General features: G+C 41.3%; 1 protein-coding gene across 1 annotated transcript in view; it reads left to right on the top strand.

The window, feature by feature from the left end:
• Positions 1-26903, top strand: part of LOC104157282 (receptor-type tyrosine-protein phosphatase gamma) — a 67691-nt gene that overhangs the window by 21505 nt on the left and 19283 nt on the right. Inside the window, exons 2-3 of the mRNA XM_009694567.1 lie at positions 5777-5868; positions 18528-18619. Of these exons, the coding sequence (XP_009692869.1) occupies positions 5777-5868; positions 18528-18619 (184 nt within the window). The remainder of the gene's footprint in view (positions 1-5776; positions 5869-18527; positions 18620-26903) is intronic.

Genomic DNA, 26903 nt, shown 5'->3' with positions numbered 1-26903 from the left:
ATGTATTCCTGCTTTGTATATCCTCCCTAGCTCAAGTACGGTCAGCCTTCACTGCCTTACCACTCCAGCGTAGCATAGGTTCTTTTATAACTTGGCTTTTGAATTCTGATCGTTAAGCATTAAGACCTGGGAAGGAAAATAGTTGTAGAAAATTGGGGCAATGTAAGGCATTTTCTAGCCAAAAAAGAGTAAAATGCAGATGCCCCTCTGATACAATGAACGTAATATCACTGCTCCATGCTGGTCACTTATTCATATTCATAAGATCAGCTTTTTTCGTGTGGTTTTCTCTTCTCTTTTTCTTCTTAACGCTTGAGTCAGTTTTATTGCTCATAAAAATCAGTGACTGATGACCCCAGCTAGAGCAGTGCAGACTGCAGACAGCTGTTGTCCAGGCTCCCATCCACTGCTCTGCTGGTGACATGGTCGTGATTTGCAGCGCTTCTGTTGTTCCGTAGTCTGCGGCTCTTTTCTGAGGAGTCATTGCCAATTCTGACAGTGACAAATGCTTGCCAAGGAATAGTGAAGCTAGTTTAAAGTGCAGAGCCGTGTGTTACTAGTACACTTGACTGCATACATACTCTTGGTTTTGGTGCCAGCAGAAACCAATCTTAATTGTGTCTCCTGGAAAACATGCAAAACAGTTCAACGAGAATCTGAAGCATCTTTTCTTCTATTGAAAGTGAGAATGAATGTGCGGAGGTAGTGAAAGGGATCGTTTCCTGTCTTTGGATCCTTGTTTGGGAGTTATTTGCAGACACCCACCCGCATGATGGAGGAGCACGGTGAATGAATGCCTGTATCCAGGTTACATTTGATAAAGACTAAGCCATGTCCTGTGCAGCCTGGTTTAGAGGTCCGTTACAGATCCTGGTTTGACTCCTGTTCAATCTTGCCTGTTCTGCCTACCAGCTAGGGACTGTGTGTGAAAGTAGGGTGGCTTCAGGGACTATTAGCCTCTTTGTTAATAAATGTACATTCTGCAGAGCTCCTGTCTGTGGGAGGCCATTTCTGGAGGACGGATACCCAGAGGACAAGGTTTGCCCTGCTCTGATGGTACTGAATAGGCCTCCAGGACCCTTTCAAGCCATCTGCTCCCAAATTGGTCATGCTTTAGGAGGTAATGACCCAAGAAGAGAGTAGTTGCAAGAAACCAGGAGCCTAGATCTCCTAGATGCTATTACAGAAATAAAATAGTATAAATCTAGCTAGCCTTGGGGAGGGAATACATGCTGCTTCAGCCAACAGAAACGCCTGGAAGAAGGAGTAGATCCCCAGTGAACACGGGAGCAATGAATGTGCCGGTCACTTCAGCGTGTGAGGCAGGACATGGCTCTTGGGTGTCCCAGAAAGCAAAGCATTCCCCTTTGATCTTTCCTGCGTTCAGCCACTGTCCTGCGGGTTTCAGCCAGCCGGAGTAGAGGCAATCACTTGCCCCTCCACAGTAATCCCTTGCTCCTTCTCTCCCTGCCTCAGCTGGTCCGGAGCAGCGCAGATCCCTCGCCTGTCATCACAGATCAGGGGATGCTGCCCACGCTAGACGGAGTGCAGAGGAGTAAAGGCCAAACACTGCCCTCAGAGCTATTCCCAGCACTCCCATCGACTGCAGTGTGCGCTGTATGTTTGTATTGCAGGCAGTATTAACTAAGCACTAAGGCGCTGTCTTCTTCGCGAAAATAAAATGCATCCATGCTTTCAGGCCATTATGTGATCAGGTTCTCCCTCTTGCTTTTAGATGAGTATAAAGGAGAAGCTGCTTGAGGTTTATTAACTAATAACCACGGAAACCTGTTCTGAGTGTCAAAATCTCAGGAGGCATCTCTTCTTCTACGGAAGCTAATCTGGTGTTTTGCTCAGCAGAGACGGAACAAGCATTTAACCCAGCTAATCAGGACCATCTCTTGGCATATTTTTATGCTTTCAGCTTGATAATAAGGTGCTGCTGCTCTGGAGTTTGCATCCTATTTGTTTGCTTTAATAACTCACTGCCGGTATCTCTGCAAAAAGATTCTGGGCAGGGGGATGCTCTCCCTCACGTCGTCTTTGCATTCCAGACCCTGCCTATGCTTCTTCTCCAGGGAGATGCTAATCTCGCAGTGGTTTACTTTCTGCATTTTGGTCCATATGTGACAACTGTGTGTCTGATCACCACAATCTCACACAGTTATTGTACCCCAGGGAAAGGGAGCCAAAAAAACATATGGGGCTAGAGAAAACGGTGTGCTTCACTGCACACAGGCGTATTTCAGAGACAACAGACTCTTTGGTATTTTGGAGAAAAGATGTGGGCTCTCTGAAATCCCCTGGAAGTGAAATCAAGGCTGTAATTTGTTTTTCCTCAACCAGTGCTGCAGAAATGCAAGAATTATTCTAAAATTAGTGTTTCAGTTGTTAAGATTTTAATAATCATTTATGCCATTGACAAATCCCAATTTCTCATTCACTAAAGACTACTTCTATCAGAAAAAAAATCTGTTATTTTTTTCTGATTATGGTGTTGGTTTCCTGAGCAAAGGGGCACACAAAGTGCAAACACCTGCACATGTACACACGCTGGGGTTAAAAGTTACAGGCTGAAGTGCTCATGTGAAAACAGTTGTAGACTTGCATCTTGTCTAGCCCTGCGTCCACTCCCACCTCTCTCCATGGCTGCTTCTCCAGTGACTTGAAACAAGCAATTTTCTGCTCTCATCCTTTTCCTTTATCCAACCCGTATACGCACACAGATTTACTGCAGCCTCTTGTAGCCTTAGCAACTGCTGCCACTTAAGGTTTGTATACTGAGGGAAGGGGAAATGCCAGGGGACAGAAAAAAGCATCCTCAGCTGGGGGAAATGGCGGATACTAAACTGTCTGAAATGCCTCTCTAGGCTTGATCCCAACTACCAGTATGTGTTACTACAAACTGAACATGAGTTTGCAAAAGGCTCTTCCTGGGCCCAGGTGTTTCCTCAGTCAGTCAGTCCCAGGCTGAAAAATGGACGTTATCCAAACTGGGGGCCTGGAGGCATCTGCATGGTGCCCCGAGATGCGTGCTCCCTCCTGGAGTGGCACAGAGGAGAGATGCAAGAGTAGGAAACAAACCCAGTAAGAAGAACTTGCTGGAAAATTCATCCAGCAAGTTTTTGAAACCCTTCGTAAAAGCTCTTTTAAAGATTGATCCTCTTTATCCTGCTCTTAAGTTTGAGCCTGCATAGTCCCATCGGTACTGCCTTCTGGTGTCACTGGGAGCCCCTGAGGCATGGAGGGAGTCACCAGGAGAGGGATGTGATGGCCTGTGCACAGCGAGATCTCCTGTAGAGGGTACAGTAGGAATATTTGCAGCAATTATGAGCAAATGAAAAAAAAAAAAAAAAGAGTTTGAGAGGCATGTCTTCACCTAACCTGCCAGTATCCCCAGTATTGTAAGGTAATGAACATGTTGTGGTATGTATGTATGTATATACATAAGACAATAATGTGTTTTAGTGTGATGTTTGTGACTTGAGAAAACTTTTAGTCAAATTCCATCGTGACTGCCTTTTCAGAACATCTACAGAATGTCTTCCAGGATAAAATACAGAAATATTAATGACATTAATGATTGTAGCAAACTTTACGATGTGAAATATTCATTTAATACATTGTTATTCCAACATTGTGCTGAGGAGAGGTATGCTGGACTGGGTATTCAGCTGTCGCCATCGTGGGCCTCACATATCACACAATGTGATAATCCAACACAATTACATGTTTTGAGGCTATTAAGAAAAAGATATCTTATGGCTGCATAAAAAACCATAATGCTAGCCTATCAGAGCCTCTTGGAGTATAAAATAACAAATTAACAAAAAATAATTGTTTTTCTTAAGTATCATCAGCTTAAAAAAATCCTGTAAAATCCCTGCTGAAAGGTCTATCTTTTTATCAAACACCTTCTTAAGGCCTTCATTACCAGGAGAAGCCGTTGAAGGATTTTTGTAGTATTGACTCAAGGGAATTTTTTTTACATCAAAATCAGGAACATTTTGCCTGTTTCATATTCATAGTTTCTTCTTTATGTGTGACTGATTTATTCTACTGCGTGCCCCCAGGGTGTGCATTGTCCAAAATAAAGGCTGCCAAAAAAAATGAGAACAGGGAGCAAGTAGGGTAGGGGGAGTTCAACCGATGTTTTTAAATGCTGTGAGACTATTGCACGTCTTGCATCCTCGTGTGTGAACTCACCTTATGGTGTTTCTTAACAAAAGCATGCTCACTAAATAAATAAATTCAGCACAATGCAAGACATCGTGCTTGAAAATAGAAAGCTGCTCTGAGACAATTACTCCATACTGTGAAATCGGCTCTCTCCTGCTTCTGTATTGTCTTAAGTTGTACTTGTGCTGCCATAGCATGTGCTTACATTATGAAGCACTGTGACTGTGCAGTAGAAAGTACAAATGCATAGAAAGCAGGCATCCATGATTATTTTAGGTTCTGATTTTGCCTGAAAGAGTGGTTTGATTTTCAGTGACTTTTTTGCTCTCTGGCGTGTATGGATGTTGAAAACAAAGGGAGCATAAATTACTTCGACGAAGTCAGCAAAGGCAGCTCTGCAGAGTGGGCTCTCAATGGAGAGCACAAAGCCTGAATTACAGAGCAGCAGACTGCAAGGCAGAAACTTATAAGCCACTACGTGCAAATACATTTCAGCAAGGGAACCGGCAACTTGACAAAAGGCACAGCTCACAAGGCCGCCTGTAAACTTTGCCCAGGTGTTGAGGAGCATTTCTTTAAGGGCTGCAATGAGAGGGATCTTTCTGCAACGGAAAGCTATTGTTAAGCACCCCGACAGATGAGAGCAGACCCTTCTCCTGCCACAATAGCTGTTCACACCAAGCAAGACTCATTAAATATTCAGTTCCAGCCTCAAGCAGCTCATTAAGTCAGCAATAAGCAGTGACGCTGGTGTTGGAAAACCCTGCCTCAGTTAACATCACTATGCAGAGTCTCCTCGGATCTCTTGATGTTATTCTGCTCAGTACCTTTTCTGTGATGACCAGCTTGTGCTCTCTGCTTTGCATTAAATACAGGTAAAAAACAGTCAGGTAGATTTAAGTTCTGCTATTCTTTATAGGCCTTTTCAGAGAGGAGTCCTAGGGCCCAAGCTAAGTATCTATTGCATTTTTCTGTAGCAGCATATGTAATACAAGTTTGCAGGAGGAGGATGGGATGAGGGTTATATGGCTTTGGTGTTAAAAAATAAACAAACAAAAAAATGTAATGTTTGAAGGATAACTTTCATAGCAGAACATCATGATGTGCAGCAGTTACAGATGCTGTATTACTGTCTGTTGGCTGTTACACAGCAGAAACTTTTCCAGTAAGTGTATTTTCCCTAGAAATGCTAGTGTCTTAAGTGCATATTGGCTTGAACTGTGTGTTGAATATGTTTCTTGTGTGCAGAGTTTCTTTCTGAATGATGTATTTGAAACTTGTTTTGCAGCCACTAACTTTTGTGAGTATAATTTCGTATTCAATAGTACTTAGCAATAATATACAGAGGGATTTATGATGGGTGGGTGTCAGATGTCAATGAATTGGAGCACGCTAGAATCCAGAATTAGGATTGTAATTGTAGAAAATGCACATATGTTTTCACACATTGATGTTTTAAAACTGTCATGTCTGAAAGTATGGAGCAGAAATGGAACAGAAATGAAGAAGTAGAACATGAGCAAAAGTTTTTGACTATTTTTTGAGAGGGCAGTTTTTCACACCCTATATCTATTTTTTTTTCTTTTTCCTTTAACAGAAAGTGTTTCCAGACTGCCCATTTCTATGTGGAGGACAGCAGCTCCCCCCGTGTGGTCCCCAATGAAAGTATTCCCATTATACCTATTCCAGGTAAGACAGGCGTAATCTTTTATGTTTGTGCTACTTGGAGTCTGTTTTAATTACATAAAGAACAGAAGGTTATGCTTGTGATAAGTCACGGTTTTTTGGTAGAAATTTGTTGTATCGGTGCTGCTTCATTTAATTTAAGGTGCTTTACAATGGGGCTCTGAGTGCCAATGCTGCATTTTTCCATAGGCACCTGTCCCACATTGTTTTAACAGAAATTTCAGAATAACCTTTGTAAAATGTCAAAAACATGAGCAACACTTCTTAAAAACACTCAGATGTTGCATCCAGGGTGATACCAGCTGCTCCATCGGGGCAGGCTGTGGACGAGGGATATGCAGCTCCACTGCTCTCTCAAGACGGGGGGACTTGCCCCCCACTTTCAGCGTGTGCAGAGGTGGTGTCTGCTGGGTCTCAGGGAGGAAAGCAAGACACAGGGATAAGCAAACAATCTCAAGTCCAAAGTCATCTGTTAATTAGGTATTAATCAAGTTACCAAAGGTCAAATTCTCCTCTCAGCTATACTGAGAGTGAAGCTGGAAGCAGAGTTTAGCACTGTTCTCGCTTCACGAGGCATTTCCCCTGGGAATTATTAAGTGCAGGATCCATCTCCCTTTAAGCCGTGATGACAGAGAGCAGCTCGATGTTACAGTGGCCTTTACAGCCACTGCCTTGTTTGATGTTGGGTGGTTTCACAGGCAGAATTAAAATAGCCAAAATGTTGTATTGACCTCAGTCTGTCAACTGCTTGTACTTGTCGCCTGAAGGTGTTTTAAGTTTCCTTGTCATATTCTGTAATTTGTGTCGTTGGTCTAGGATTCAATCTGCAGCTAATTAGATTCGTTTTACCAAAAAAACATTCAAAGCCATCTCTGAGACACTGAATAAACATGCTTCCTAGAAAAGTGAAAGAATCCAGTTGTATTTTCCTTGATTTTATTCAGTAGACATGTGTGACTTCTTTCTAGAATGAGTCTTTCAAAGTGCCCATGGGAACTAATATGAAAGGTTAGCTATTGCATTCCTATAGGAAACGTTAGGCAGTTTGCCTTGCAGTCTGATGCTGTGCCACGGAAAATAAAAGAAAACACAGTATCATCTCCTCTTCTTTCTGTGGCAGACTAAGATGCATGTCCTGGCCACCTCGCTTCCTTAGCAAGAAGCCACACTGCTGCTTCTCCTTTAGGGTAATGGGAAATGGGAGATTTTAGTCTTAGACCACCTGCGATGGGTTTTCACAAAAGAACCTAAATAGTTGGAGAACTCTGTTCTTCCTGCTCTAAAAGCAGGAGGAGCGCTTCCCTGTGGGGGCTGCTTTTGGCAGTCAGTTTAATGGTCCCACCATGCTTGCTCTCGTGTGATACCTCCTTAGAGCTGGTGAGGAAGGGGAAGGTGGGCTCACCTGGACTCTATGCAGACCAGTGTCAAAACCCAGGGGATTACAAACACAAGGCAGTGGGAGGAGAGAAATTCTCCCCTCAGAGAAGTCTCTTTGGCCAGTGTATCCTTTTTTTTACTGTAAATGAGACCATTTTTTCTTAGATATAGAAACCAGCAGAAAGCTCCGTTTTTTTCATACTGCAGTCTATGTTGTTGAGACAGTGGTTCTTCCCTGTTTCCCGGGGATATTTTGATGGTTGGTCCATTAAAGACTGGACAGCATTCATATAAATTACAATATAGGCTGAAGAAGTTCCATTAAAACAGTGCAGGTGGCGGTGCCGTAAGGCCAGTACATGCACTAATGCTTCTCCAGCAGCCATTGTAGTACGTAACAAGTGACCGAGAACAGAAGAACATTGCCGTTTGGGGGCATCTTCCCGTGACTACAGCAAGCCAAGCTGTTGGACCACAGCAGCTTTGGAACTGACATGATGCTACCATCACTGCAGTGCACACTGTGGTCTGCTCAGGCTTGATAATGCTACGAAAGAGCTGCTCACCCCTGATAATGGGCGCTGCAGATTAAAGCACCTGTTGAGCAAGGGCTGCAAGACACCTCGAGAAGCTTTGTAGTTAAAAGTCTGCAAGGACTGCTGATGAGCTCTAAGGCGTGCGAAGTACTGGGCCTTTGACAGAGGTTTAGTCTAGTTGGATGCAAAGATGAATCCAGCCCTTGAATTCCCAATCGAATGACAAGATTTTGTGGATATAATGGACATGTAGACCCCTGCATACAGACATCCAAATGGAGCTGCCTTAATCTGAAGCTAAATCATGCCCAGAAAGTCTTAACAGAGAATGAACTGATGAACTTGAAGATATTGGCACTGACAATAAAGCTATTCAGGTCACCAAAAGCCAAATCACCCTCTGGAAGTGCCTCTCTCTGTGTATTAACTATTACCTGTACAAGGAGTCGGTAACGAGGCTCAAAGTTAGTAGAGATACATTCCAGCTATGTTGGCTTTTTCCAAAGATGCCTGGAAAGATCCTGAAGCTCTTGAAGCTGAACGTTTCCTTGTTTGGAGATGTAGAAGAGGCCTGTTTTCTCCCGTATACCTGTTGTTAAATGACAGTCTTCTCTGACGTCAGCTGCTGCTCCCACATAGGCAGCCCACTGAAATGCCTTAAAAACATTAAATGACAAAATTCTCCTTTGAACAGAGTGCAACTGGTGAAATGATAAGCCTCTGAACTTTTCCTCTGGAAGCTGCCAGAGGGTGTGAGAAAGCCTTACTTGCCATGTTAATCCTAGAAGCAAAATATAAGTGGCATTTTCACAAAAGCAAGTTTTTCAAAGTAACCTTGTTAGGTTGTGAAACGCTGTCCTTACAAAAGAAATTTGAATAGATCCCTGTGGGACCATGCATCTACCTCCTACAATTCAGTGGACCGACTTCGACTCTCAATTATGAGCAAGCAGCCACACTGAGGGCAATTTAGAGCAGCGTGTTTGAAGACGTTTAGTAGATTTGCCAAGACCCATCTACAGCATGCAGTGAGCTGCCGGTCAGAGGGAGCTGAGGGGGTTTCGGTTGGCTGGTCCAGGCCCAGGTGTGGGGTGGCTCTGCCAGGTGTCTAGGAGCCAGGCACAGCGACGTCCTGATACAGCTCAAGAGGTTTCAGAGGCGGCACTGGCGTCTCTGCATGCCACCGCTCTGCTCCGTGATGTGTAGGCGTGCTGAGGGATAGCTTTTGTGTTTATTTCTGCACCACATTCTGCTCTTGTTTAGGCAAACCCTCTGTTTTCTCAGGTCTATGAACTCTAAAATCATTCTGCCAGCTACCTGCAATAGGCACACAGTACAACTTTTCAGGTCCAAAATCTAAAAACATCTTCTTGCAAAGGAATGATTTTACCCATTTTCTATTTCACTTCCCATGGCGTACATGCTTAATTATTGTGCATGAAGCCACATCACCCATAGGTGTGTGCTTATCTGTGCAAATTTGCTCTGAGACCCAAATCATTATCATTATTCATAATTATCTGCACTGCTTGATCTAGAGAAGCACAGGACAAAGGAGATATCATTAACTGAGTCACTCACTGGATATTGCAACTGGGGTATAAATCTAAACTCACATAAGCCTTGCGCCTGACAGTAATGCATCTGTAATCAATGGCAGATTTCTGAAACTCGCCTGCCATTCAGCCCAACAAAATTATTTCTCCATATCTTCTCTGTTTGCCTCCACACTCAGTTAATTTTGGCAACATCCACATCATCTTTGCCTGGATCTCTTCACTATAACATTTGGTCTTGGCAAGATCTCTTTCTCAGCAAACCAGCTCCTGTTCCTGTTTGTGTTTATTTTCATAGCTGGGTCAGTATATGGTTAAAACGTTTCTGGACTTTGTCCTTTTTGATAGAGTTGGGTAAGTAAGAATAACAGCAGCATCATAGCCACAGACCTGTATGTTTTGCAGCACTACAAAACAAAATGCATCCCTTATCAGTTTTCCTTTCTTCTCATCGCAAGACCTGCTCCACGACAGCAGTGCAGAAGTGCACCTCTGTGCAACTTAGATGATATCAAATAATGAAACTAGCACAAATTCCACTTCTACCCTCCTCCTCCTCTCCTTTGTTTCAGAGCTTTCCTGCTTTTGGGTGGTGCAGTGTTCTGGATCTTGCTGTGGCTTTACCGGTTCCTTGCCCAGCCCATGGGCACAACAGACGCTGGGGCACTGATGTCAGCAGGACTTGTTGTGAGATCAGTACAGAGATAGTTGAGGCTTGACCCTATGGCAAAACTCAAAACTCTAAGTAGTCTTGACCACAGTCCGGAGGAGCATGGATCATAAAAAACATAACAGCTGGCCAATGCAGCTGATTCATTTAGCGTATTATTCCAGATGTCTTTCACGGTTTTTAGTATAAGTAAAATGGCTTAGATGTGATGCCAGTCATTTCAGCTGTGTCTAGACTACAAGACTAAGGAGCACTTCCCAGTTCTTGGATCAAGGTGCATGCAGTTTTATGTTTAAATGGCAGTAAATTAATTTTTAACTAGTACTGGAGTTTATGAATAGTGTATTTAAAGTAACTAGTGGCAGAATCTGATGGAGAAACACTCTCATGCTTCGTCAAGAATGACTCAGTGTGGGTGCATGAGCCCAGGAAATAGTGGTGTAGCCAATTATGCTGCAGTGAAAATGGGAGTCGTGAAGTCATGGGAGGGTGTGAATGCCTGTGCAGCCATGACCCTCCTTCATTTCCCCGTGTCCTCTCATGGTTACAAGAAGGAGTCCCATCAATAGTCCATCTTATTAACTCTTAGCTTCTGTCAAATCTCTGCAGAAGTTTGAAACCTTCTTGCTTATTCCTTCAGTAACCATGGTTGCCTTGAACCTCTCCTGACCAATGTCAGTGGTTAGACTTGGTGGGTTTTTTACAAGCTCAGCTCCTGCACTTCTGGTATCTTCCGGTAACATCCACCCTGTGACGAACCATTTCTATTAAGAGACTGTAACAAGAGGTATCTCATTTGACAAGGAAACTGCAGGTTCCCAACAGAGGCTTGGTATCTCACTGTTTTCTACTAAGATGTAGCTGTCTCAAGGTGCATCCCAGAAGCTAAAGACCAGGACATGTCTGTGGCCACTACAGTGACAGTGTACTGAGCACAGCGATCCTCTGGGCTGGAGACTGGCGAGGTACAGGGAAAAGTGCTAACTGCAGCTGAGCACTTACTTCTCAAGGGCATGAAGCTCTTCACTGAGCACAGAGGTAGTGCTCTTCAGCTGTTTAAGACTTTATTTCTGCTTTCTGCTCCCTGCGGGTTTATGTTCCAGCACCATATTGTGAATTGTACCGATCTTCAGCTTCAATTAAATTCATGAATGCAATATTGCAAACACAGCCGTCCTTGGAAGCCAAGAAAATATCAAGGTATGTTAGGGAACATCCACCTTCCTTTTTCTCTGCTATCAGCCCTGTTCCTGCAGTACACTGAAGAATTTATGGTATGATATCTAATCATGGTACTTGTAATGGAGGCTTCAGGAGTTGGCTAAATCACCCAAAAACATGTTTTCATGGTGGCCATATGAAATGCAGATCCTTTTCTGAGAGCTGTCACACTGGGATGCAGAGCCCTGGAGTTGAACCTCCATGTGCTTAAATGTAAGACATGTATGTAATTGGTGGCATGACTAGGACCTGAGGATGAAAATGTGTGAGATTGAAATTGTGTTCCTTAGCAGGCAATACCAAATAAGATCATGTTTAATGGCTGTGCTAAGGGAAAATTCACATCATTTCATTCTCTTGGACTGAAATTGGTTTTTTGCTTAAAAAGAGAAAAGTGTATTGCTATTACATTTATAATTAATGATAACCTAATCTAAGATTTGTACAAGCAGATTTAAACTGAGCTCTTATTTTGACACATATAAAATTTTATCATTAACATCTTTATATTCCTGACTGACACATGGCTAATAGCATTGTAGTAGATTAAATCTTGAAGCAAGAAAGATGAATGTAGCTACAATATTACACAGGTGATTTTTCATATTCTGCTTTTTCATGTGTCTCCCCTTTATCAGAAACCTGCCCTTGTGTTCATTTGACTTGATTATAACAGATAGATAGCAATTATCTTGCTGAAAGGACTTCTGTGTTTTTTCTTTCAACATGCCCACCTATCCAGGACTTTCAAATGTATTCAAAGTGTTTTCCATGCCTTTTCACTTTGAAAGGCGGTTTTTATCAAAAACAGTACTTCATAAACACATGATTACAAAAATGTGAGCATTAATCAGGAATAGTGTCCTCAATAATCAACTCTTAGTTATCTATTATTTATCTTAATTTATTTTAATTTATAATTTGTCTGAATTACTGAGGTCAGTGACTTCAGGAGGATGCTAGCCTTAAAGGGCTTCAGCAGATCTCCTAGAATGAAACCTACTGTATTGCCTTTTTTAGTACTTATGATCTCCCCTGAAAGCAGACACCTTCTCAATATTAAGGGTTTTTTAATGACTTTGTTTTATCATAAATTAATTGATACTGTTCTTATATTTCTGGCTATTTTTGGTACAGCAAGCAATGTGATCAGTCAAAAAAATTAATTATTCCAAATGAAATACAATGGCTTCAGTTGCATTCTTATTTTAAATAGTTAAGCAAGGAAAGCCAGTATACTGCTGAATAAAAGGCTCTGACTATATACACATGTATAATTCAAATGCATTAATGGTGTGAAGAAAGCTAGGCACCACCCTTTTTTATGTGTGGAAGTACTCACGGAGTCCAGTATTCGCGTGAGTTAGGGCAGGATCTGGCTGTGGAGTTGCCTGCTGAAACATTTCAAATTCAATCAGTGCCGAAATTTGAGCTGCACATGAAGCTTCTGGTCCCTGTAAGTGTGTGCACGTTGGAGAATACACTCGATCTGCAGGTTTAGAGGTTTTTGTCTAAGCTTCTCTGTAGAGGTGGACACCTGACCTTAGTGGAATTGATAGGAGTTTTTCAGTAACCTCTACTGGGGCAGAATTTTACCCAAGAGTGTGCCATTAATCCTTGCAGTATTCTTTATGATCAGCCGCTCTTCTAGAGACAGACCAAATACAGATGGTTTTGGGCTTTACATCCCCATTTAGTACTGTACCTTGTGTGCGCTCTCGTATTGCGTGGTACAGCTGCATAGATCCTATTTAAATCTGTGATACCAGTGCCCCGTTGGTGGTTCTGGAAATGAATCTGTTGGAATCGCACTCCACGTGGTTACTTCTGCTGCAGTGCTGCATGTGAAGGCAAGCTTTTGCTGTAGCTCTTCAGCATTCACGCTGATACGTATTGTAGCTCATGGAACGGCTGTTAGACTCAGTTTTAAGTAATACGCATCCTAAATATTGATACTAGATATTCTAGCTGCTTGCAGAATTTTTCCATCCCTCTCTGTAAAAAATAAAACCCCATGAACCCCACTGAGTGTGGTTAACAATAAAATAAATAGAAAAAAAAAATCCTGGGATTGCATTCAATGTTCTCTCCAGCAATGGAGAATAAGAGGGTGGAAGATGAATCAACATCCCAGAGCTGAGTGCTGCTGGGAACAGGAAGGTGCTTGTTTGCTATGGATGCGGGAAAACCATTTGTCAGGTACGTTAATTTTCAGTGAGTTAAGAGGTCAAATCCAGTCCTACTGGGATCCTACTGGTAAATACTTCTTTCCAATCAGGAAAACATTTTTGCAGAAGATGAGAACTGTGAGGATACGCTATTGGGAGTGGATTCTCCAGGATTAATGTCACTAACAATGTCACTCGTTTCATGATTGTCATAAGCCAGGTTAGGTTTGTGCTGCCTTCAGAAAGAGCAGTTTCCCTGTCACTTTACTGTTCCTCATGGTAGTGAGTAGGATCAACCCATCTACCCCACTGACAACTAATGTTTCTTCCCCTTCCCCACAAATCAATTAATCCTTATATTCATCAGCTAGATCAGCAGGCTGATTCAGTTCACTGCTCAGCCCCGCAGGCAGGGAGAAGAGAGTGGGAGAATCCCCTTGTCCTTTGGCTGAAGCCAGCTGTGAAGAGCATGCTGAGAATTGATGGAGGTGCTTCTGAGATGGAAGGGATGGCACAGGGTTGCTGAGCAGTGCAGTAAGTGGCTGCTGTTGGAGCAGATGGGCCAAGGCACGTGACAGCTATGGCACATGAATCCAGGTGGCTTTGCAAATGAGAGGCTGAAGTGCAGTGACTAACAAACAAATGGAATAAGCTTTCGCATTAAAAGTGAGGCATAAGATACAAGGAGTATATTGGATTTAGTAGACTGGGTAAGATAATAGCCGAAAACCAGAAAGCATTTGCAAACAGAATGAAAGACATGGGAGGATTTTCTTACCAAGACTTCATGTGTGTCAAACATCTGGTCTTCAGAAACACCAAAACTCAAAACTAGACAAAGGTAATATGAGGAAGCACTTTGGTTTTGACCTTCTGGATTAATTCCTGACCCAAAACCATTTATTCCAATCCAATGCCACTAAACTATCCAGTGAGCTCTCAGGCTATAAATGAATCAAAATGAATCTGAGATCTTATTATGTAGAAATGCCATCTCTGATACGATATCCCATTTTTCTTTTGAAATTGGCCCCTATTGCTTTAATATTACAAAGGCAGCTTATTAAGTGGCAGATATGGGAAAATCCTTCCTGGTAGGATTACTAATTAACCAAACTTTAAATGTAACCCTATTTGAACTGTATTGCTTCTATACACTTTGGGCTTCTTTTGAAGGTGGCTGTCTTCTGAAAGAATGTATTAAGTATTCTGCATTGTCAGTTGCCATTTCTTAAAAAATGAGGTGCAAGTGAAGGTTTTCCTCTACAATCGTTTTTTTAAACAAACATGACTCTTTCTTCTTGGCATTCTCCCTTTGTGGCAGGAAATGTGCTCCGTTGTGGTCCCCTTAGGTTTTGTGGTTGTGATACCCCTCTCAGGCACTTGTCTTGGGCCAGCAAGTGAAGATGGGAACTCCACCAAAGTGTTAAGTATCTCGCATAGTGATTAAACATATCCCACACCTGTGAGCTTCAGTAGTGTCTGGTTATAAATAATATTATTATAAGTTATATTATTAAGAATGATTATAAATCTATATACAATTATTTTCAAGTTCAGGAGACTTCTACCCCTGTCCATCTAAGATTACTTCTTTCTCTGCATAACACAAAGGGCTGTTATGTTAGTATAGTGCTAGATTCAGCTCATATTTTGTAGTGACGTAAAACCAGAATCACTTTATTGGCACTGATAAAACAGATGGCTAAACCCAAGCTAGACAGAACTGTAATTGTATCTGCAGTGTTAGAGGTGAAGGTACATTATTAAAACATTTCCCTCTTCTCTTTGAATAATGTGTAGGTCTTGCAAAATGTAAGCATCATACTGACAATATAGAATGTCGCTCTACCTTTTGTATGGGAAAAAGTATATGGTACAAAAGGGAATATGCGCAGAAGAAGTATGAGAGCTCCTAATTAGCCATTATAGGATTCCATTAATCTCTTCCATCGACTAAAAGAATTATAGTCATTGAAGTCTGTTTGTCTTAAGATGGAAAGAAGGCTTAACCAAAGCCTTTGGACTGACGATAGTGCAAGGAAAAGCATATTCTGTCCATCTAACTACATCTGCTGGTTTTCTTAGAGAAGGTCACAGCCATCTTCAGATAACACCAGAGTGCTTCAGATACCATTCAAGAGTGCTGAGTATATTAGGACATATTTTACCAGAGGTCTGGCAAGCTGCCCATGGCTAAGCATGCGTATACCCTAGCTAAAGTAATTTGTGTTCCTGGGTGGGAGTTTGGAGTTGGAGGTCACAAATAGAAAAATAAAACAGAAAATAGTTGGAGGTCACAAATAGGAAAATAAAATAGAAAAAAAGCCCAAATTACTTTAACGCTTTTCTGTTTCATTGGTTAGTGTAATAAACTCTGTCTTACGTACAGCTGCTTTCTTGTGGCTATCAGCAGGGGGGCAAGATGGGCGCACAGCTGGGAAGCAGCCGCATCCAGCCCAGCTGCCCGTCCCCTCTGGGCTGCGCCTGGCCCTCAAGGGCTGTCCTCCACCGGCCTTCTGCGCCATCGCTGCCAGGTCTTGCATGGTCAGTAGGACTATGTCATCCCGGCAGTTTGGAAGCTGGAAAGCATAAGCATTTTCTTGAGTTTCTAACGTTTGTTAGAAGTATTTAAATCTTCCTAATATGAAACAATTACATTTGCTTCAACATGGTTTTCCTGAGTTTGTGGGCAGCTTCAGCAGCATAAGCTCCCTCTCCCCCAGTAAGCTCATATGTCAACAGTATTTCCTATTTAATTTATTTAACGTTTAATTGTTGCCCATATTATCAAATAGTTTAAGAAACTGCATTGGCTTAAGGCTCCTGGAGGGAATCGGAAGTGAAAATAAAGAGAAAAAAGGGAGGAGAAACAATAGAAGACAGTGAACAACAGAGAAGTGAATTAGCAGTGGCTATAAAGGTGGAGACATACTGCCACCATGCAGCGGTGATGATAAAAAGAAAACTAACCATATTTTGCCACGGGTCTCTGGTGCAGACCCATCCTCGAAATTGGTGGGAATTCAATGGACCAGAGAGCACGTTATCTCTAATGTATTTTTTGGCTCACAGATCACAATTAAAATTAAACTCTGCCTTCTGCAAAATTAAATTGGACACACTGGTCTGCTGCAGTGAATCCTTGATCTCAGTTGGTCTCAGTTGAGCTAGACTACTCAAGAAAAAAAACAAATGATAACTATGGAACTTTTCTTGTGAGAGTATGTGAAATTGCTATCATAGCACAAGTTATTTTCAAGGAAATCTAGGGTGTATGGTTTACTTTTGAGGAAAGGAAAGATTGTTTTATAGGCTCTTGCTATCGACTGCTGTTCATATAGATAATTTGATTCAAGTGTCTTGGCTGCAAAAATATTAATACAAATGTTGTTATGAGATGATGATGTTCTCAATATTACATAGAATAAATGTTATCTCTTAAATATTTTAAAGTGCCAGCATTTATGCGTGCTGCAGCTTTTTGCTAAGATGAGCTACACTTGTCAAATGTTTTGAATTCTGTATTATTCAGTAAATGAGCATGTGGTTAATTAAAGTAGCATTACTGTACTGGGAGGTGATCAGATTGCAAACATATCTTTAACAATTGGCTCTTGTAAATAAAATAGAAGAGAGCTGATTGAAATCTGAAAATGTCAATAGATGCAAAAAGCCACCTTAGAGCATTACCTGATAAAATAAGAGTAGAGAAGTAATGACATGGTCAATATTAACTGCCATCAGCTGGAAAGAAATCAGATTGTCAGGGATCTATAAAATTCTTGCCAAAGTAGAACCTCATTTACACATACAGATCTTCATACCCTTTGCTAAGAAAAGCATATGTGACAGCTTAGAGGTTTTAGCTGCCAAAGATCTTTCACTCTGAATACAGTAAATGTCACATCTATTTATTTATCGTTAAATTTTGCTAAGTATCTGTAGAAATATTTGGATTTTTTCTATCATAATGTAGATGTTTAAAAGGAAAAGAATCCAGATTATAATGCAGCTGTAGCACCAAACCATATGGCTGCTAAACGGGAGCAAAAATACACCACTGAATTACTGGGAGTAAACATAAACTGGATGCGATCTTCAGAAGAATATTAAATGGAATATATAAATACCAGAGTATTGCCATAAAATCATGCAATCAGACAATAGTAGCCATCAGGCAATAGATTATTTCACGTGCTGAAAGTAATCACAGTTGTATAGCAATTTACGTTTTCTAAATGCCAGACTGAAAATATTAACTAATGAATCTTGGCAAGCACAGTGTTTCTACCAACTGCAGTGGTGCTTATAACAACATCTAGGCCTTTTTTGGGAGAGAGAAAGAGAGAGAAATAAGGCAGCCATCCTACACCCCAGCTTTATTAGAATCTGTCCACAGAGTCCCAGGTGCTCGAAACAGTCTTGTTTGTCTAATTCAATTCAAGCCTTTGAATTCTTTCTTTTAAGAAAACGTCTGTGGGTGATTTATTGGTATATTGGGTGGAATTTGCACTGTGCTGAGCAAGAACAAATGGTCCACAGGAATACATATTCAGTGTTATGAATAGTGCCTGGTATGAGAGAGAACTCAAATTAGTGTGGGTGTTGTGTTGCCTGTTCTTTTGTTCAGAGAGAGTTTCATGATAAGTCCATTTGGATTCTACATCGTTGTGTAAAAAGGATAAAGTTAATACCTTTCAGGAGAAAAGCCTGTGTCTCTACTCAGTCTGGTAAAAACTTCCCTGGGGCGATTGTCAACTGTACTTTCATATTTTGGGTCTCTTCTGTTCTTTTTATACAATGTGGAAGGAGAGGAGGCCTCTTCATTGCATCCACATCCATCTTCAAACTGTGAACAAGAACTAAACGATCCTTGAACTTCAATTGGACTTTGTAAATTAGCATCCCAGGGAATAGACTTTCAGTATTCATAACTGTAGTGCTTAGAATTAGAAATATAATATGAAGAGTTTACCTCAAAATTGGTCAGATTCATCAAGATTTCTTATTACTGCATATTGAACTAGCTCTGCCCCTGGGAACTCAGATCTAAGTGATATTGAGTGAAGACTTTCCTGAAGTTTTATGTAAGAGACAAATAGCAACTGTGAATATCTTTTTCTTTCTACAGATGATATGGAAGCAATTCCAGTCAAGCAGTTCGTTAAACACATCAGTGAGCTGTATTCTAATAACCAGCATGGGTTCTCAGAAGACTTTGAGGTACGATTTAATGATCCACCAATAAAATGTTGTTTTCCTAAAGTTAATTGCGTATTAATAGTTAGGGACCCTGTGACATCTGTGTGATGCTGTCATGTCAGGTAAATGCAATGCTCAAATGTATCAGAAGAAATACGGAAATACCAATTTGCCACTGAGCAATGTGCAACTGGACGTTTTACAGATGCTTTCAAATCACGACAGATTTGGTGCCTTTAAGAGAGGACCCTCCTGGGTTTCTATTAAATAGGAAAAGCTGCCTGCAATCCCCCAGAAACAACATGAAGATACAAGCAGTTGTTTATAACTCCAGGCTTTTCTTATAATAATGCAGCTTATTTTGCTCTTCTTGGCCCAGAATTTGCTCCTCGAAGTCACATACCCCCTCAGTAGCCCAAAAGGAGGAAATAGTTCTCACTATGAGCAAGAGTAGTAGAATTTGGTCTTTTATGAAAACCTAAACTATGAGTCAGTTCCTGAAGTCCTTGTTCACGCTCTGTTCAGCCAGGAAAGATTGCTGTTGAAGTCATTGGTTCTTTTGTTCCAGTAAAACCAAGGAGAAAGGGTTCAGGATTTAGTTGGTGGTATTTACCTAATGTGACTATTTTAAAGTTTGTGTCCTGTTCCCTGTTTAGGACAGATTCTGACCTATAAATCTGCTATAAATTGGAGGTAATTCCAATGAAGTGAAAGTAGTTTTCCACCTCTGGGTTACAAAACTCATACTGTGCAAGCATGGTAGACACCACACGGTATGAGGACGGGCTGCGGAGTCAGGCCTTAATATGCCCAAGGCAGTATTGTCTGGCTAGTTTTTAGGTGTTTCTTTTGTTCAGTCTAATCACAGTCACTGCTGAACTTTTGGAAGTATTGAGAAGCCGGAGGAACCTCAGGAAATTGCATGGAGCTGTGCTACTGGCTTCACCACCAGCAAAAGGAGGTGTGTTTGTGTGCAGCATGTGAATCAGAGAGGCAGCTCTGCTTACAAACAAGGCAATGAGCCAAAATAGGTGGCCTAATATCTACAGCTTCTTTGCTTACTGCAGTAAAGACAAGACTGTATGCAGAAATTGTTTTTAATGGGATCATTTAAAACATTTATTGTTGCTGTTTGGTTACTGTCTATAAAGAGTGGCTGCTTTGTCTGATGCCCAAAAAACCGTTGTGTAAGTTAGAAACATTTTGTATTCATGAGGAAGGCAAATGTGTAAGGTGTTAAAGTGATTTAGTTCAATTGACTGCTGGCTGGATGGCTGAGCAGGAATATTGAGGCATTTAACAATGTTGATGGTATTCAGGACAAACATTTGTTCTCCAGAGAGTAGAATTTGATCAGGATGATCAAATGCGACTCACTCTTCTCAATTATTTATGAATTGCGACCCCAGTGCTATTCATCACAGCTGGGTTTTACACCATTTAATTACTCAAAATAATCAGCAACACATCTGTAAACTTGGTCTGGCTTTAAGCAGGCTTTGCTTCAGCTGTCGCAAAATCACTGCTATTAACAAATGTTGGACACCTTCCGCCCATGTTTTAGCAAAGAAAAACACTGCTCTAATAGCCTTATTTTTCCCTTCCTCGTGGAGCTCTCTGCTGCGAGTGCCACGCCGTGCCAGCCAGGTGGAGAGAGCGCTTTGGCCAGTTAGTCCTGTTCTGGGGAGCGCGGGGTCTTCTCTGAAGGGAAGTTCAACTCCTCCGACTGCACTGAACACGCCAGATTCTGTTCTCCATGCAGGCTTAAAATTTGGAGCCTCTGCTTTGAAGTCAGTATAGCTACTCCAGATGTATTTCTCCATAGCTGAGGTCTCAGCTTCCTAAGGAGTAAATGAAATCTAGAGTAAGGAGAAGGAATAGGAACAAGACAATCATAGTCTGAGATAAAGCATCCGACTCCCTTTCATTACGTATGTTCTGCCCTGCTGAAACCTCGTAGGCCTGATTTTCTTTCTTATGGTTCACAATGATGGGACAGAAGAGTGAAACTCAGGATTTTACACAGAACCTGTAGGTGAAATGCCTCTCAACTGCCTAAACTGACTCAGAGATTAGAATCCCAGTTTTGAAAGTGGCTGAGGGATAGGGGAGCCTGAGATTACATTCCTACAGTAGCTATTGAAAGTGGCTAGCAGTGTAACTTCTCACGACCGGTCAGATCCAGCCATGGTCTATGTGCTGGAATTGTATCTGCAGTGAAGACTTAGCTAATGTTTTAGGGAGAAACAGTAGGATTCCAGCTGAAGCAGAAAGTCCAGTGTTACAGGGCTGCTAGCCTTGGGTAGAAGGTCCCACAGCCATATCATGCCTTCGTGCCTGGGGATCTTCTGAAAAGAGGTATTGGGTTCTGCAGTCATTTAGGCTTTTTACCCCAAAAATCTGCTTTTTACATCTAAAAGGAAGAGAGAAGAGGATGGCAAGGAGGTGCTGAAAAAATGTGATCAATACTACAGAATAAATAAATCTTCCCAAAGATAGTCAGCACATGGGATATTTTTAAAGGCAAAAAGGATCAAAAATCTCTTCAGAAATTTCTGTGGCAGGAGGTTTATGCTGGAACCTGTGAAAGGAAAGACTAAGCTAGGCACACACATACTCTGCCTGATGTAAAAGGTAAACATCTCCATTTGTTTGTTGCTAGTTTTTGGTGTAAGTCTCTTCCTGTGTTTTTGGCAGTGTGTCGTGGGTTGTACTGTGTTGGTTTTTGTATGAAGATTCCTTTGAAAGTAAATTGTGTGAAAACTACCTCCTCCTTTTAAAATGAGCTGTAATTACAGCTAAATATTTTGTGAATGTGCTTAGGAAACGTTTTATGTGCAGAGGAAAAAAGGACTTTGAACTCGCAAATCTTTCTTTGGAAAGTAGATCCAAAATGAATCTTTATTCCATTTGGGTAATCATAGTGCAAGTAGCCAGCTTTATTGTCTGGTGATAACTGGGCTTTCTTGTATATACAGAGTTGTTAAGATTTCCTTTCAGTCCGATGAATTTTCAATGTTTGATATAAACTAGAAATATAGGGCCCAATTTAATACAGAACTACAAATGACTTTCTAAAGTAAAGTCCACAGTCCTGCGTCACCAGTGCTGGTCTCTGATCTAACTCTTTGTATTCTACCTTGGAATTTGTTCACCCTAATACTGAAAAAAGCTCAAGGAGTGTTTTTTTGGCTTGCTCTCGGGCAGCTCCAGCATGCTCTGACTATGGCATACAGGGTGAGGTACCACATTTTTACAGGGCAGCACCGGGGCAGGCTTGGGTGGCAAGATTGAATAGAGATTGAGAGGCTTCCTGAGCCAGAGTTTATATCTACTCATTGTCTAGCCAGAGATTTTCTTGGCATCATTATGTTTAATAGTCTTTGATGGACCTTTCTTCCATAAATTTCTACTTGTCTCTTGAACCCTTTTAGACTTCTGGTGTCCAAAGCATCCCATGGCAATGAATTCTACAACTTGTTCCACAAGAATGAGCTTCCTTTTGTTTTTAACTCATGCCGAATAACTTCTCTTGGTGCCTGCTAGTTTTTGTGTTGCAAAGTACATTCCTGTTCACTTAAATGCCTCACATGATTCTGTCTGCCTCCCTCGTATTCCCCCTTAATAATCTGTTTTCAAATCTGGAGAGGTCTAAACTATTTAATTTGTTTGTTTGAGGAAGCCATTCTAGACTTATGATGACTTGTTCCCTCTATACCTTTTTTTCTTCCTTTACCGTATCCTTTTCAAGATGGGAAGGCCAAAACTGTGCACAGTATTTAATGAGTGGGTTTACTGCAGAGTTCTGCAGGAGCACAGTGATGTTTTCTGTTTGGTTTTCTATTACTTTCCTTCTTCCTAACATACTATTTGTTTTTTAACAACTACTGAGCACTCAGCTGACACCTCCAGAAAACTATCAGCTGTGACCCCAAGGTCTCGTCACTGAATGGCAATAGCAAATTGGGAACCTGTCAGTGTGTATGTATAGTTAGGGCTGTTTTTCCCAAGTACATCACTTTGCATTTATCAACATTGAATTTCATTTGCCATTTTATCACTCAGCCACTCAGTATTGCGAGATTGTTCTGCTTCCCTTCACAAACAGCTTTTGTTCTAATTATCCCGAATAATTTTGTATCATAAACATACTTTGTCTCCTCTGCAGTCCATTTATGAATAGATTAGGTCCCCCTGGTGAAATCTGAACACTGACAGTTCCTGAGCAGGTGAGTCCCACCTCTAACCTCTTAGTATACAAGGCGAGTTTTCGTTTTGCTCCAAGATAGATCAGTTTTTTAAGTAATATTTTCTGAGAGGCCTTTTCACAAACGTTTTGGAAATCCAAATATGCTGTTCTCTTCCAGACTGTTCTTACCTATAGACTTCCTCAAGGGACCTCCCCGCAGTGTGTTAGAGGTGTTCACTAGCTCTGCTATTTATTACAGTGTCTAGCAGTTTGCCCCACAGAGAAGTCAGATTTAGTGGGCTGTAGTGCCTGAAATCCCTTCTGGGTCTCATTTTAAGAACTGATGTCACATTTGTCATCTTCTGTTCCCCTGATAGCCTGACTATATAGGGCATGTGCCCTCCAAATTCTGGTATCAAAAGGAGTGTGAAGTGCCACCTCCCACCTTCCACACTTTTCATTCCCTCCCCCTGGTCGGTTACTGGAATAACACAGTAAGTTTTTTGAGTAGTCATGTCCTTTTGCTCTACGAAAGGAACACTAAACCAAGAAATCACCCTCCATCCCCAAAGCTAAGCGTGAATTTTTATAGTATAATGCAGTGTTTGGATTTTTGAGACCAGACAATTTTATTTCCCTCCTCCCTAATTCTGGAGTGGGTCGGTCAGTGCTGCTGCGGGAGCGATTAGAGTGGGTGAATGCAATCTCCGCAGACCTCTCCTGCCTGTGGCCGCCCGAGTGTGATGATTCATTGCCAATTTGGAGTCTGAACAGGCTCGCTGAACTTGGAGGCAGGCTGTCTAGCTCCCTCATCACATAAATTGAAAATATCTTTATATTCCAGTGGCACCTTCTTCTAAATGTCCTGAAATGTAAGAAAATAACATAAATCTATATCTTCAGCGATGTGGCAGAGATTTGCTAACGTTATTCTCATGGTTGCTGCTGCTTGGGGCAGGGGTCACTAGCTCTTTTTAACCGGTGACCTCAGAATGTTATTCTCTAGCAAAGGGCTGCATTGAAGACAGATAACGCTGCACTTTGCACATTTCTTGAGACACTAAAAACACTATGTAGTTATACTGGCATCCCTTACAGATTAGAAAAAGCTTACACCAGACAAATGCTTATAACTGCATCTACACCAAGGAATTTGGCAGTAGAAAGATGCCATTTCAAAAGCATGCTGCTAGCAGACATTACTGCACTGTGAAATGTTTTATAACCCTGGCCCAAAACTAGAGGTATTCTCAGCCTGTGCATTGCTGTACTGAAACCAAAGGGAAGCAGGACTGTGAAGCTGGAGGAGAAAGGATTGCTGCAGAAGAGGATCTTGCTGGAGTTGTTCTACCCTAAGAAATTGGCATTGCAGATTAAGAGAGAAAGTTGAAGAGAAACAATAAAAGAAGTTCGGATGCCTGGGCTTTCTGTTACTAACTGTAGTACTGCAGCCATACCCAAAGTTTCTGCCTCGAAACCCTGCTCGGAGGAGCTGTAGCCCGCACGGGCAATGCAAAGTTTCAGTCAGACTCTGACACCTCCCTGTCTAATGAAGGGCACGATACAACAAGCAAACGGTCCTCCACCATCCTCTCCTCTCTGATTTGTTTACATGAGGTTTTAACTATCTATTCATGACTCCTCCGCTGTTATTCCTGGGTTGAGTCTTTTTGGTTTGCTTATTTTCCCCTTCTTTCTAGGCTGTCCCCAGCTCACCTCTCTCTTGAGTGCTGTCGGAGAGTTTATACTAGTGCTAAATTATTGCAAAAATCTACACTATTCCTGTGGGATATCTTCAAATACTATCTACTGTCTCTGTTGGTATGCTGTCTTCATGTTTGATGTGATAAAACAAACAGCAAGAGCACTACCACAGAATTCTCTAATTTGGGATTAAAATAATAGATCAAAATTTATTTTAGAGATGGATGAACTAGCTGCTTTCATGCTGAAAAGTATCACAATAATATCAAAACATAGCTATGGATCTTCTCTGATTTAGTCCTTCAGATTAGGATCCTTTCTTTGTTCATGATTCCTCCTCATTGCTATTCATAGCCTTTCACAGTTCAGCCCCTGCTAGGACATCAGACTGAAGTAATGGGAAACAACAGCAGCACTGCATAAGACCAAATCAAGAGACCGAGTTCCTGCTCAGTCACTGGAGCAAAAATTCTTGCTCAGAACCTTATATTGCCAGCAAGACACTGGAGCGGTTTGATTTTACACTTAAATGGAAATTCCTTGAAGTTTAGAAGAAACTAATCTGTAACTTGTTTCAGAAAGGCAATGAAAATGGATCGTTAAACCTGGGTGTATCAAATTCCAATTAGCATTAGCATGGACAATATAATTAAAAGGTAAATTAGCCATAATAGCGTAGACTAGAACACTTTTTACAGTAACTAACAGTCAATTGAAACCATGTACTTTGGTTTCTTGGGTTGCCAATGATAAGTTGAGGGGACAGAGTAAGAGCCTGTACCCATTCATCTTTGGACATTAATGTGTTCTGCAAAGTTAAACGTGAAGAGCAGCAGTGTGTTAGCCAGCTACCGTTAAAATCAGTGGAAAAGACTAAGCAGGATTAAGGAAAGCCAAAGAAAAGACTCTAGAGCTGAAAATTTTGTGGATGAATGATGGATGTGGTGATATGGATGCTATCTGTCCTACTCGAAGATGCAAGTAGTGATTTTGTGCTAATTGGAGAGGAGTCTGTTTAGGCTGCAATGAGCAGCCTGGTGTCAGACCTGGCCTGGTGATCCATCTGCAAACTGAAGTTGTAATAATATAATCATGGTGATGTTTTAAATGCAAATGAAAGACTTGGTAGCCAGTAAGATTTAGAAATCCCACGGTGTTCATTGCATAAGTAATAGAAAATGCTGGGAAAGTAAATAGGTAATACACATAAATGTGCTAAAATGGCATAATTAGGATGGTGACTTTTTGGAACTTTCTCCAGGGTGATATTTATTAAGACCAGGCTGTCCTTTACTGCCAAAGGCTAAATAATACTCTGAACAGAGGCATAGATAACAGGCTGCAAGTAGTCTTGTCTTGCAGCATTTTGTGCGTTGATGGAAGACAACCACCTTGACTTTAATAATAAAGGAAGGTTGACTTATGCCTTACTCTCTGGTGGGGTGAACCTGTAGTTTAGTAATTTGCTGTTAGAATTTGGAAAGATGAACCTAGGAGGGTTAGAGAGCGTGGATAACTGCCCTCTGCTCTCAACCCCATCTTTCTGTGCAGCACAGCCAAACATTGCCAGTGGCCAACGTGGAGCTGGAGGATGTCCTCAGTTCCCTTCTCGCTGGACATCTGCAATGTCCCAAAGCACTGGTTGTGTTCTTGTCTGGGGGGCAGGGCTGAAGTCGAAATGGCCTTTTATTGTTCTGTGTTGATTTTTAAAAAGACAAAAATAGTTGAGGTGCATTGGCAAGGGGGAAGATTTTCTTTTGCAGTGTGCAGACATAGGAATCCACCATTATAACAGCTTTCCAGAGTATTAAAAATCATTTAGAATGTTATGTGCTAAGAAAAGCCATTTTCAGATGATCAGCTCTCACAGCATCAGACCTTCTTTTCCATTGCTGTGTTTTTCACGTCTTAGCTTAATCTTCCTCTTCTATTAACTTTATATTGGCCAGCTGGGAACATGTACAGTTGAGAAAACAGTCAGCATCAACATAAAAAGGTTAATTAAAATGATTAACCTCACCAACAATTCCCTTATGGAAAAATCCTATAGAATTTAATAGAAAGTGATACATTTACTATGTGGTATTTACACTGTCAGAGAGAATTCCTTAGCAGGGAGGTAATTCCCTATTAAATTCTATAATTTTTTAGAGTATTCTCCACAGAACCTTATGGGATTCATCTGTATTAAATTCTACAGCATTTGGCATAAAAGTTTCAATGCTAATAACTCCTAAAAAGAATTTTGTAGTGATGCAGGGATGTAGAGTTTGATGTGAGGCTTTTCAGAAGCAGGGGGGGCTATTTTTTAGGAGTGACCTACAATAGTACAGCAGTGATGTTACATGATTTCTAAATGCAAAAAAAAAAGGTAAAACGAAATTGCATTAAATCAACCTAACATATAAGGAA

The sequence above is a fragment of the Cariama cristata genome, unplaced genomic scaffold, assembly GCF_000690535.1.
Source record: "Cariama cristata isolate BGI_N322 unplaced genomic scaffold, ASM69053v1 scaffold8242, whole genome shotgun sequence".
Taxonomy (NCBI): Eukaryota; Metazoa; Chordata; class Aves; order Cariamiformes; family Cariamidae; genus Cariama; species Cariama cristata.
Note: the sequence above shows the minus strand (reverse complement) of the source record. Positions and strands in the feature narration are given on the sequence as shown.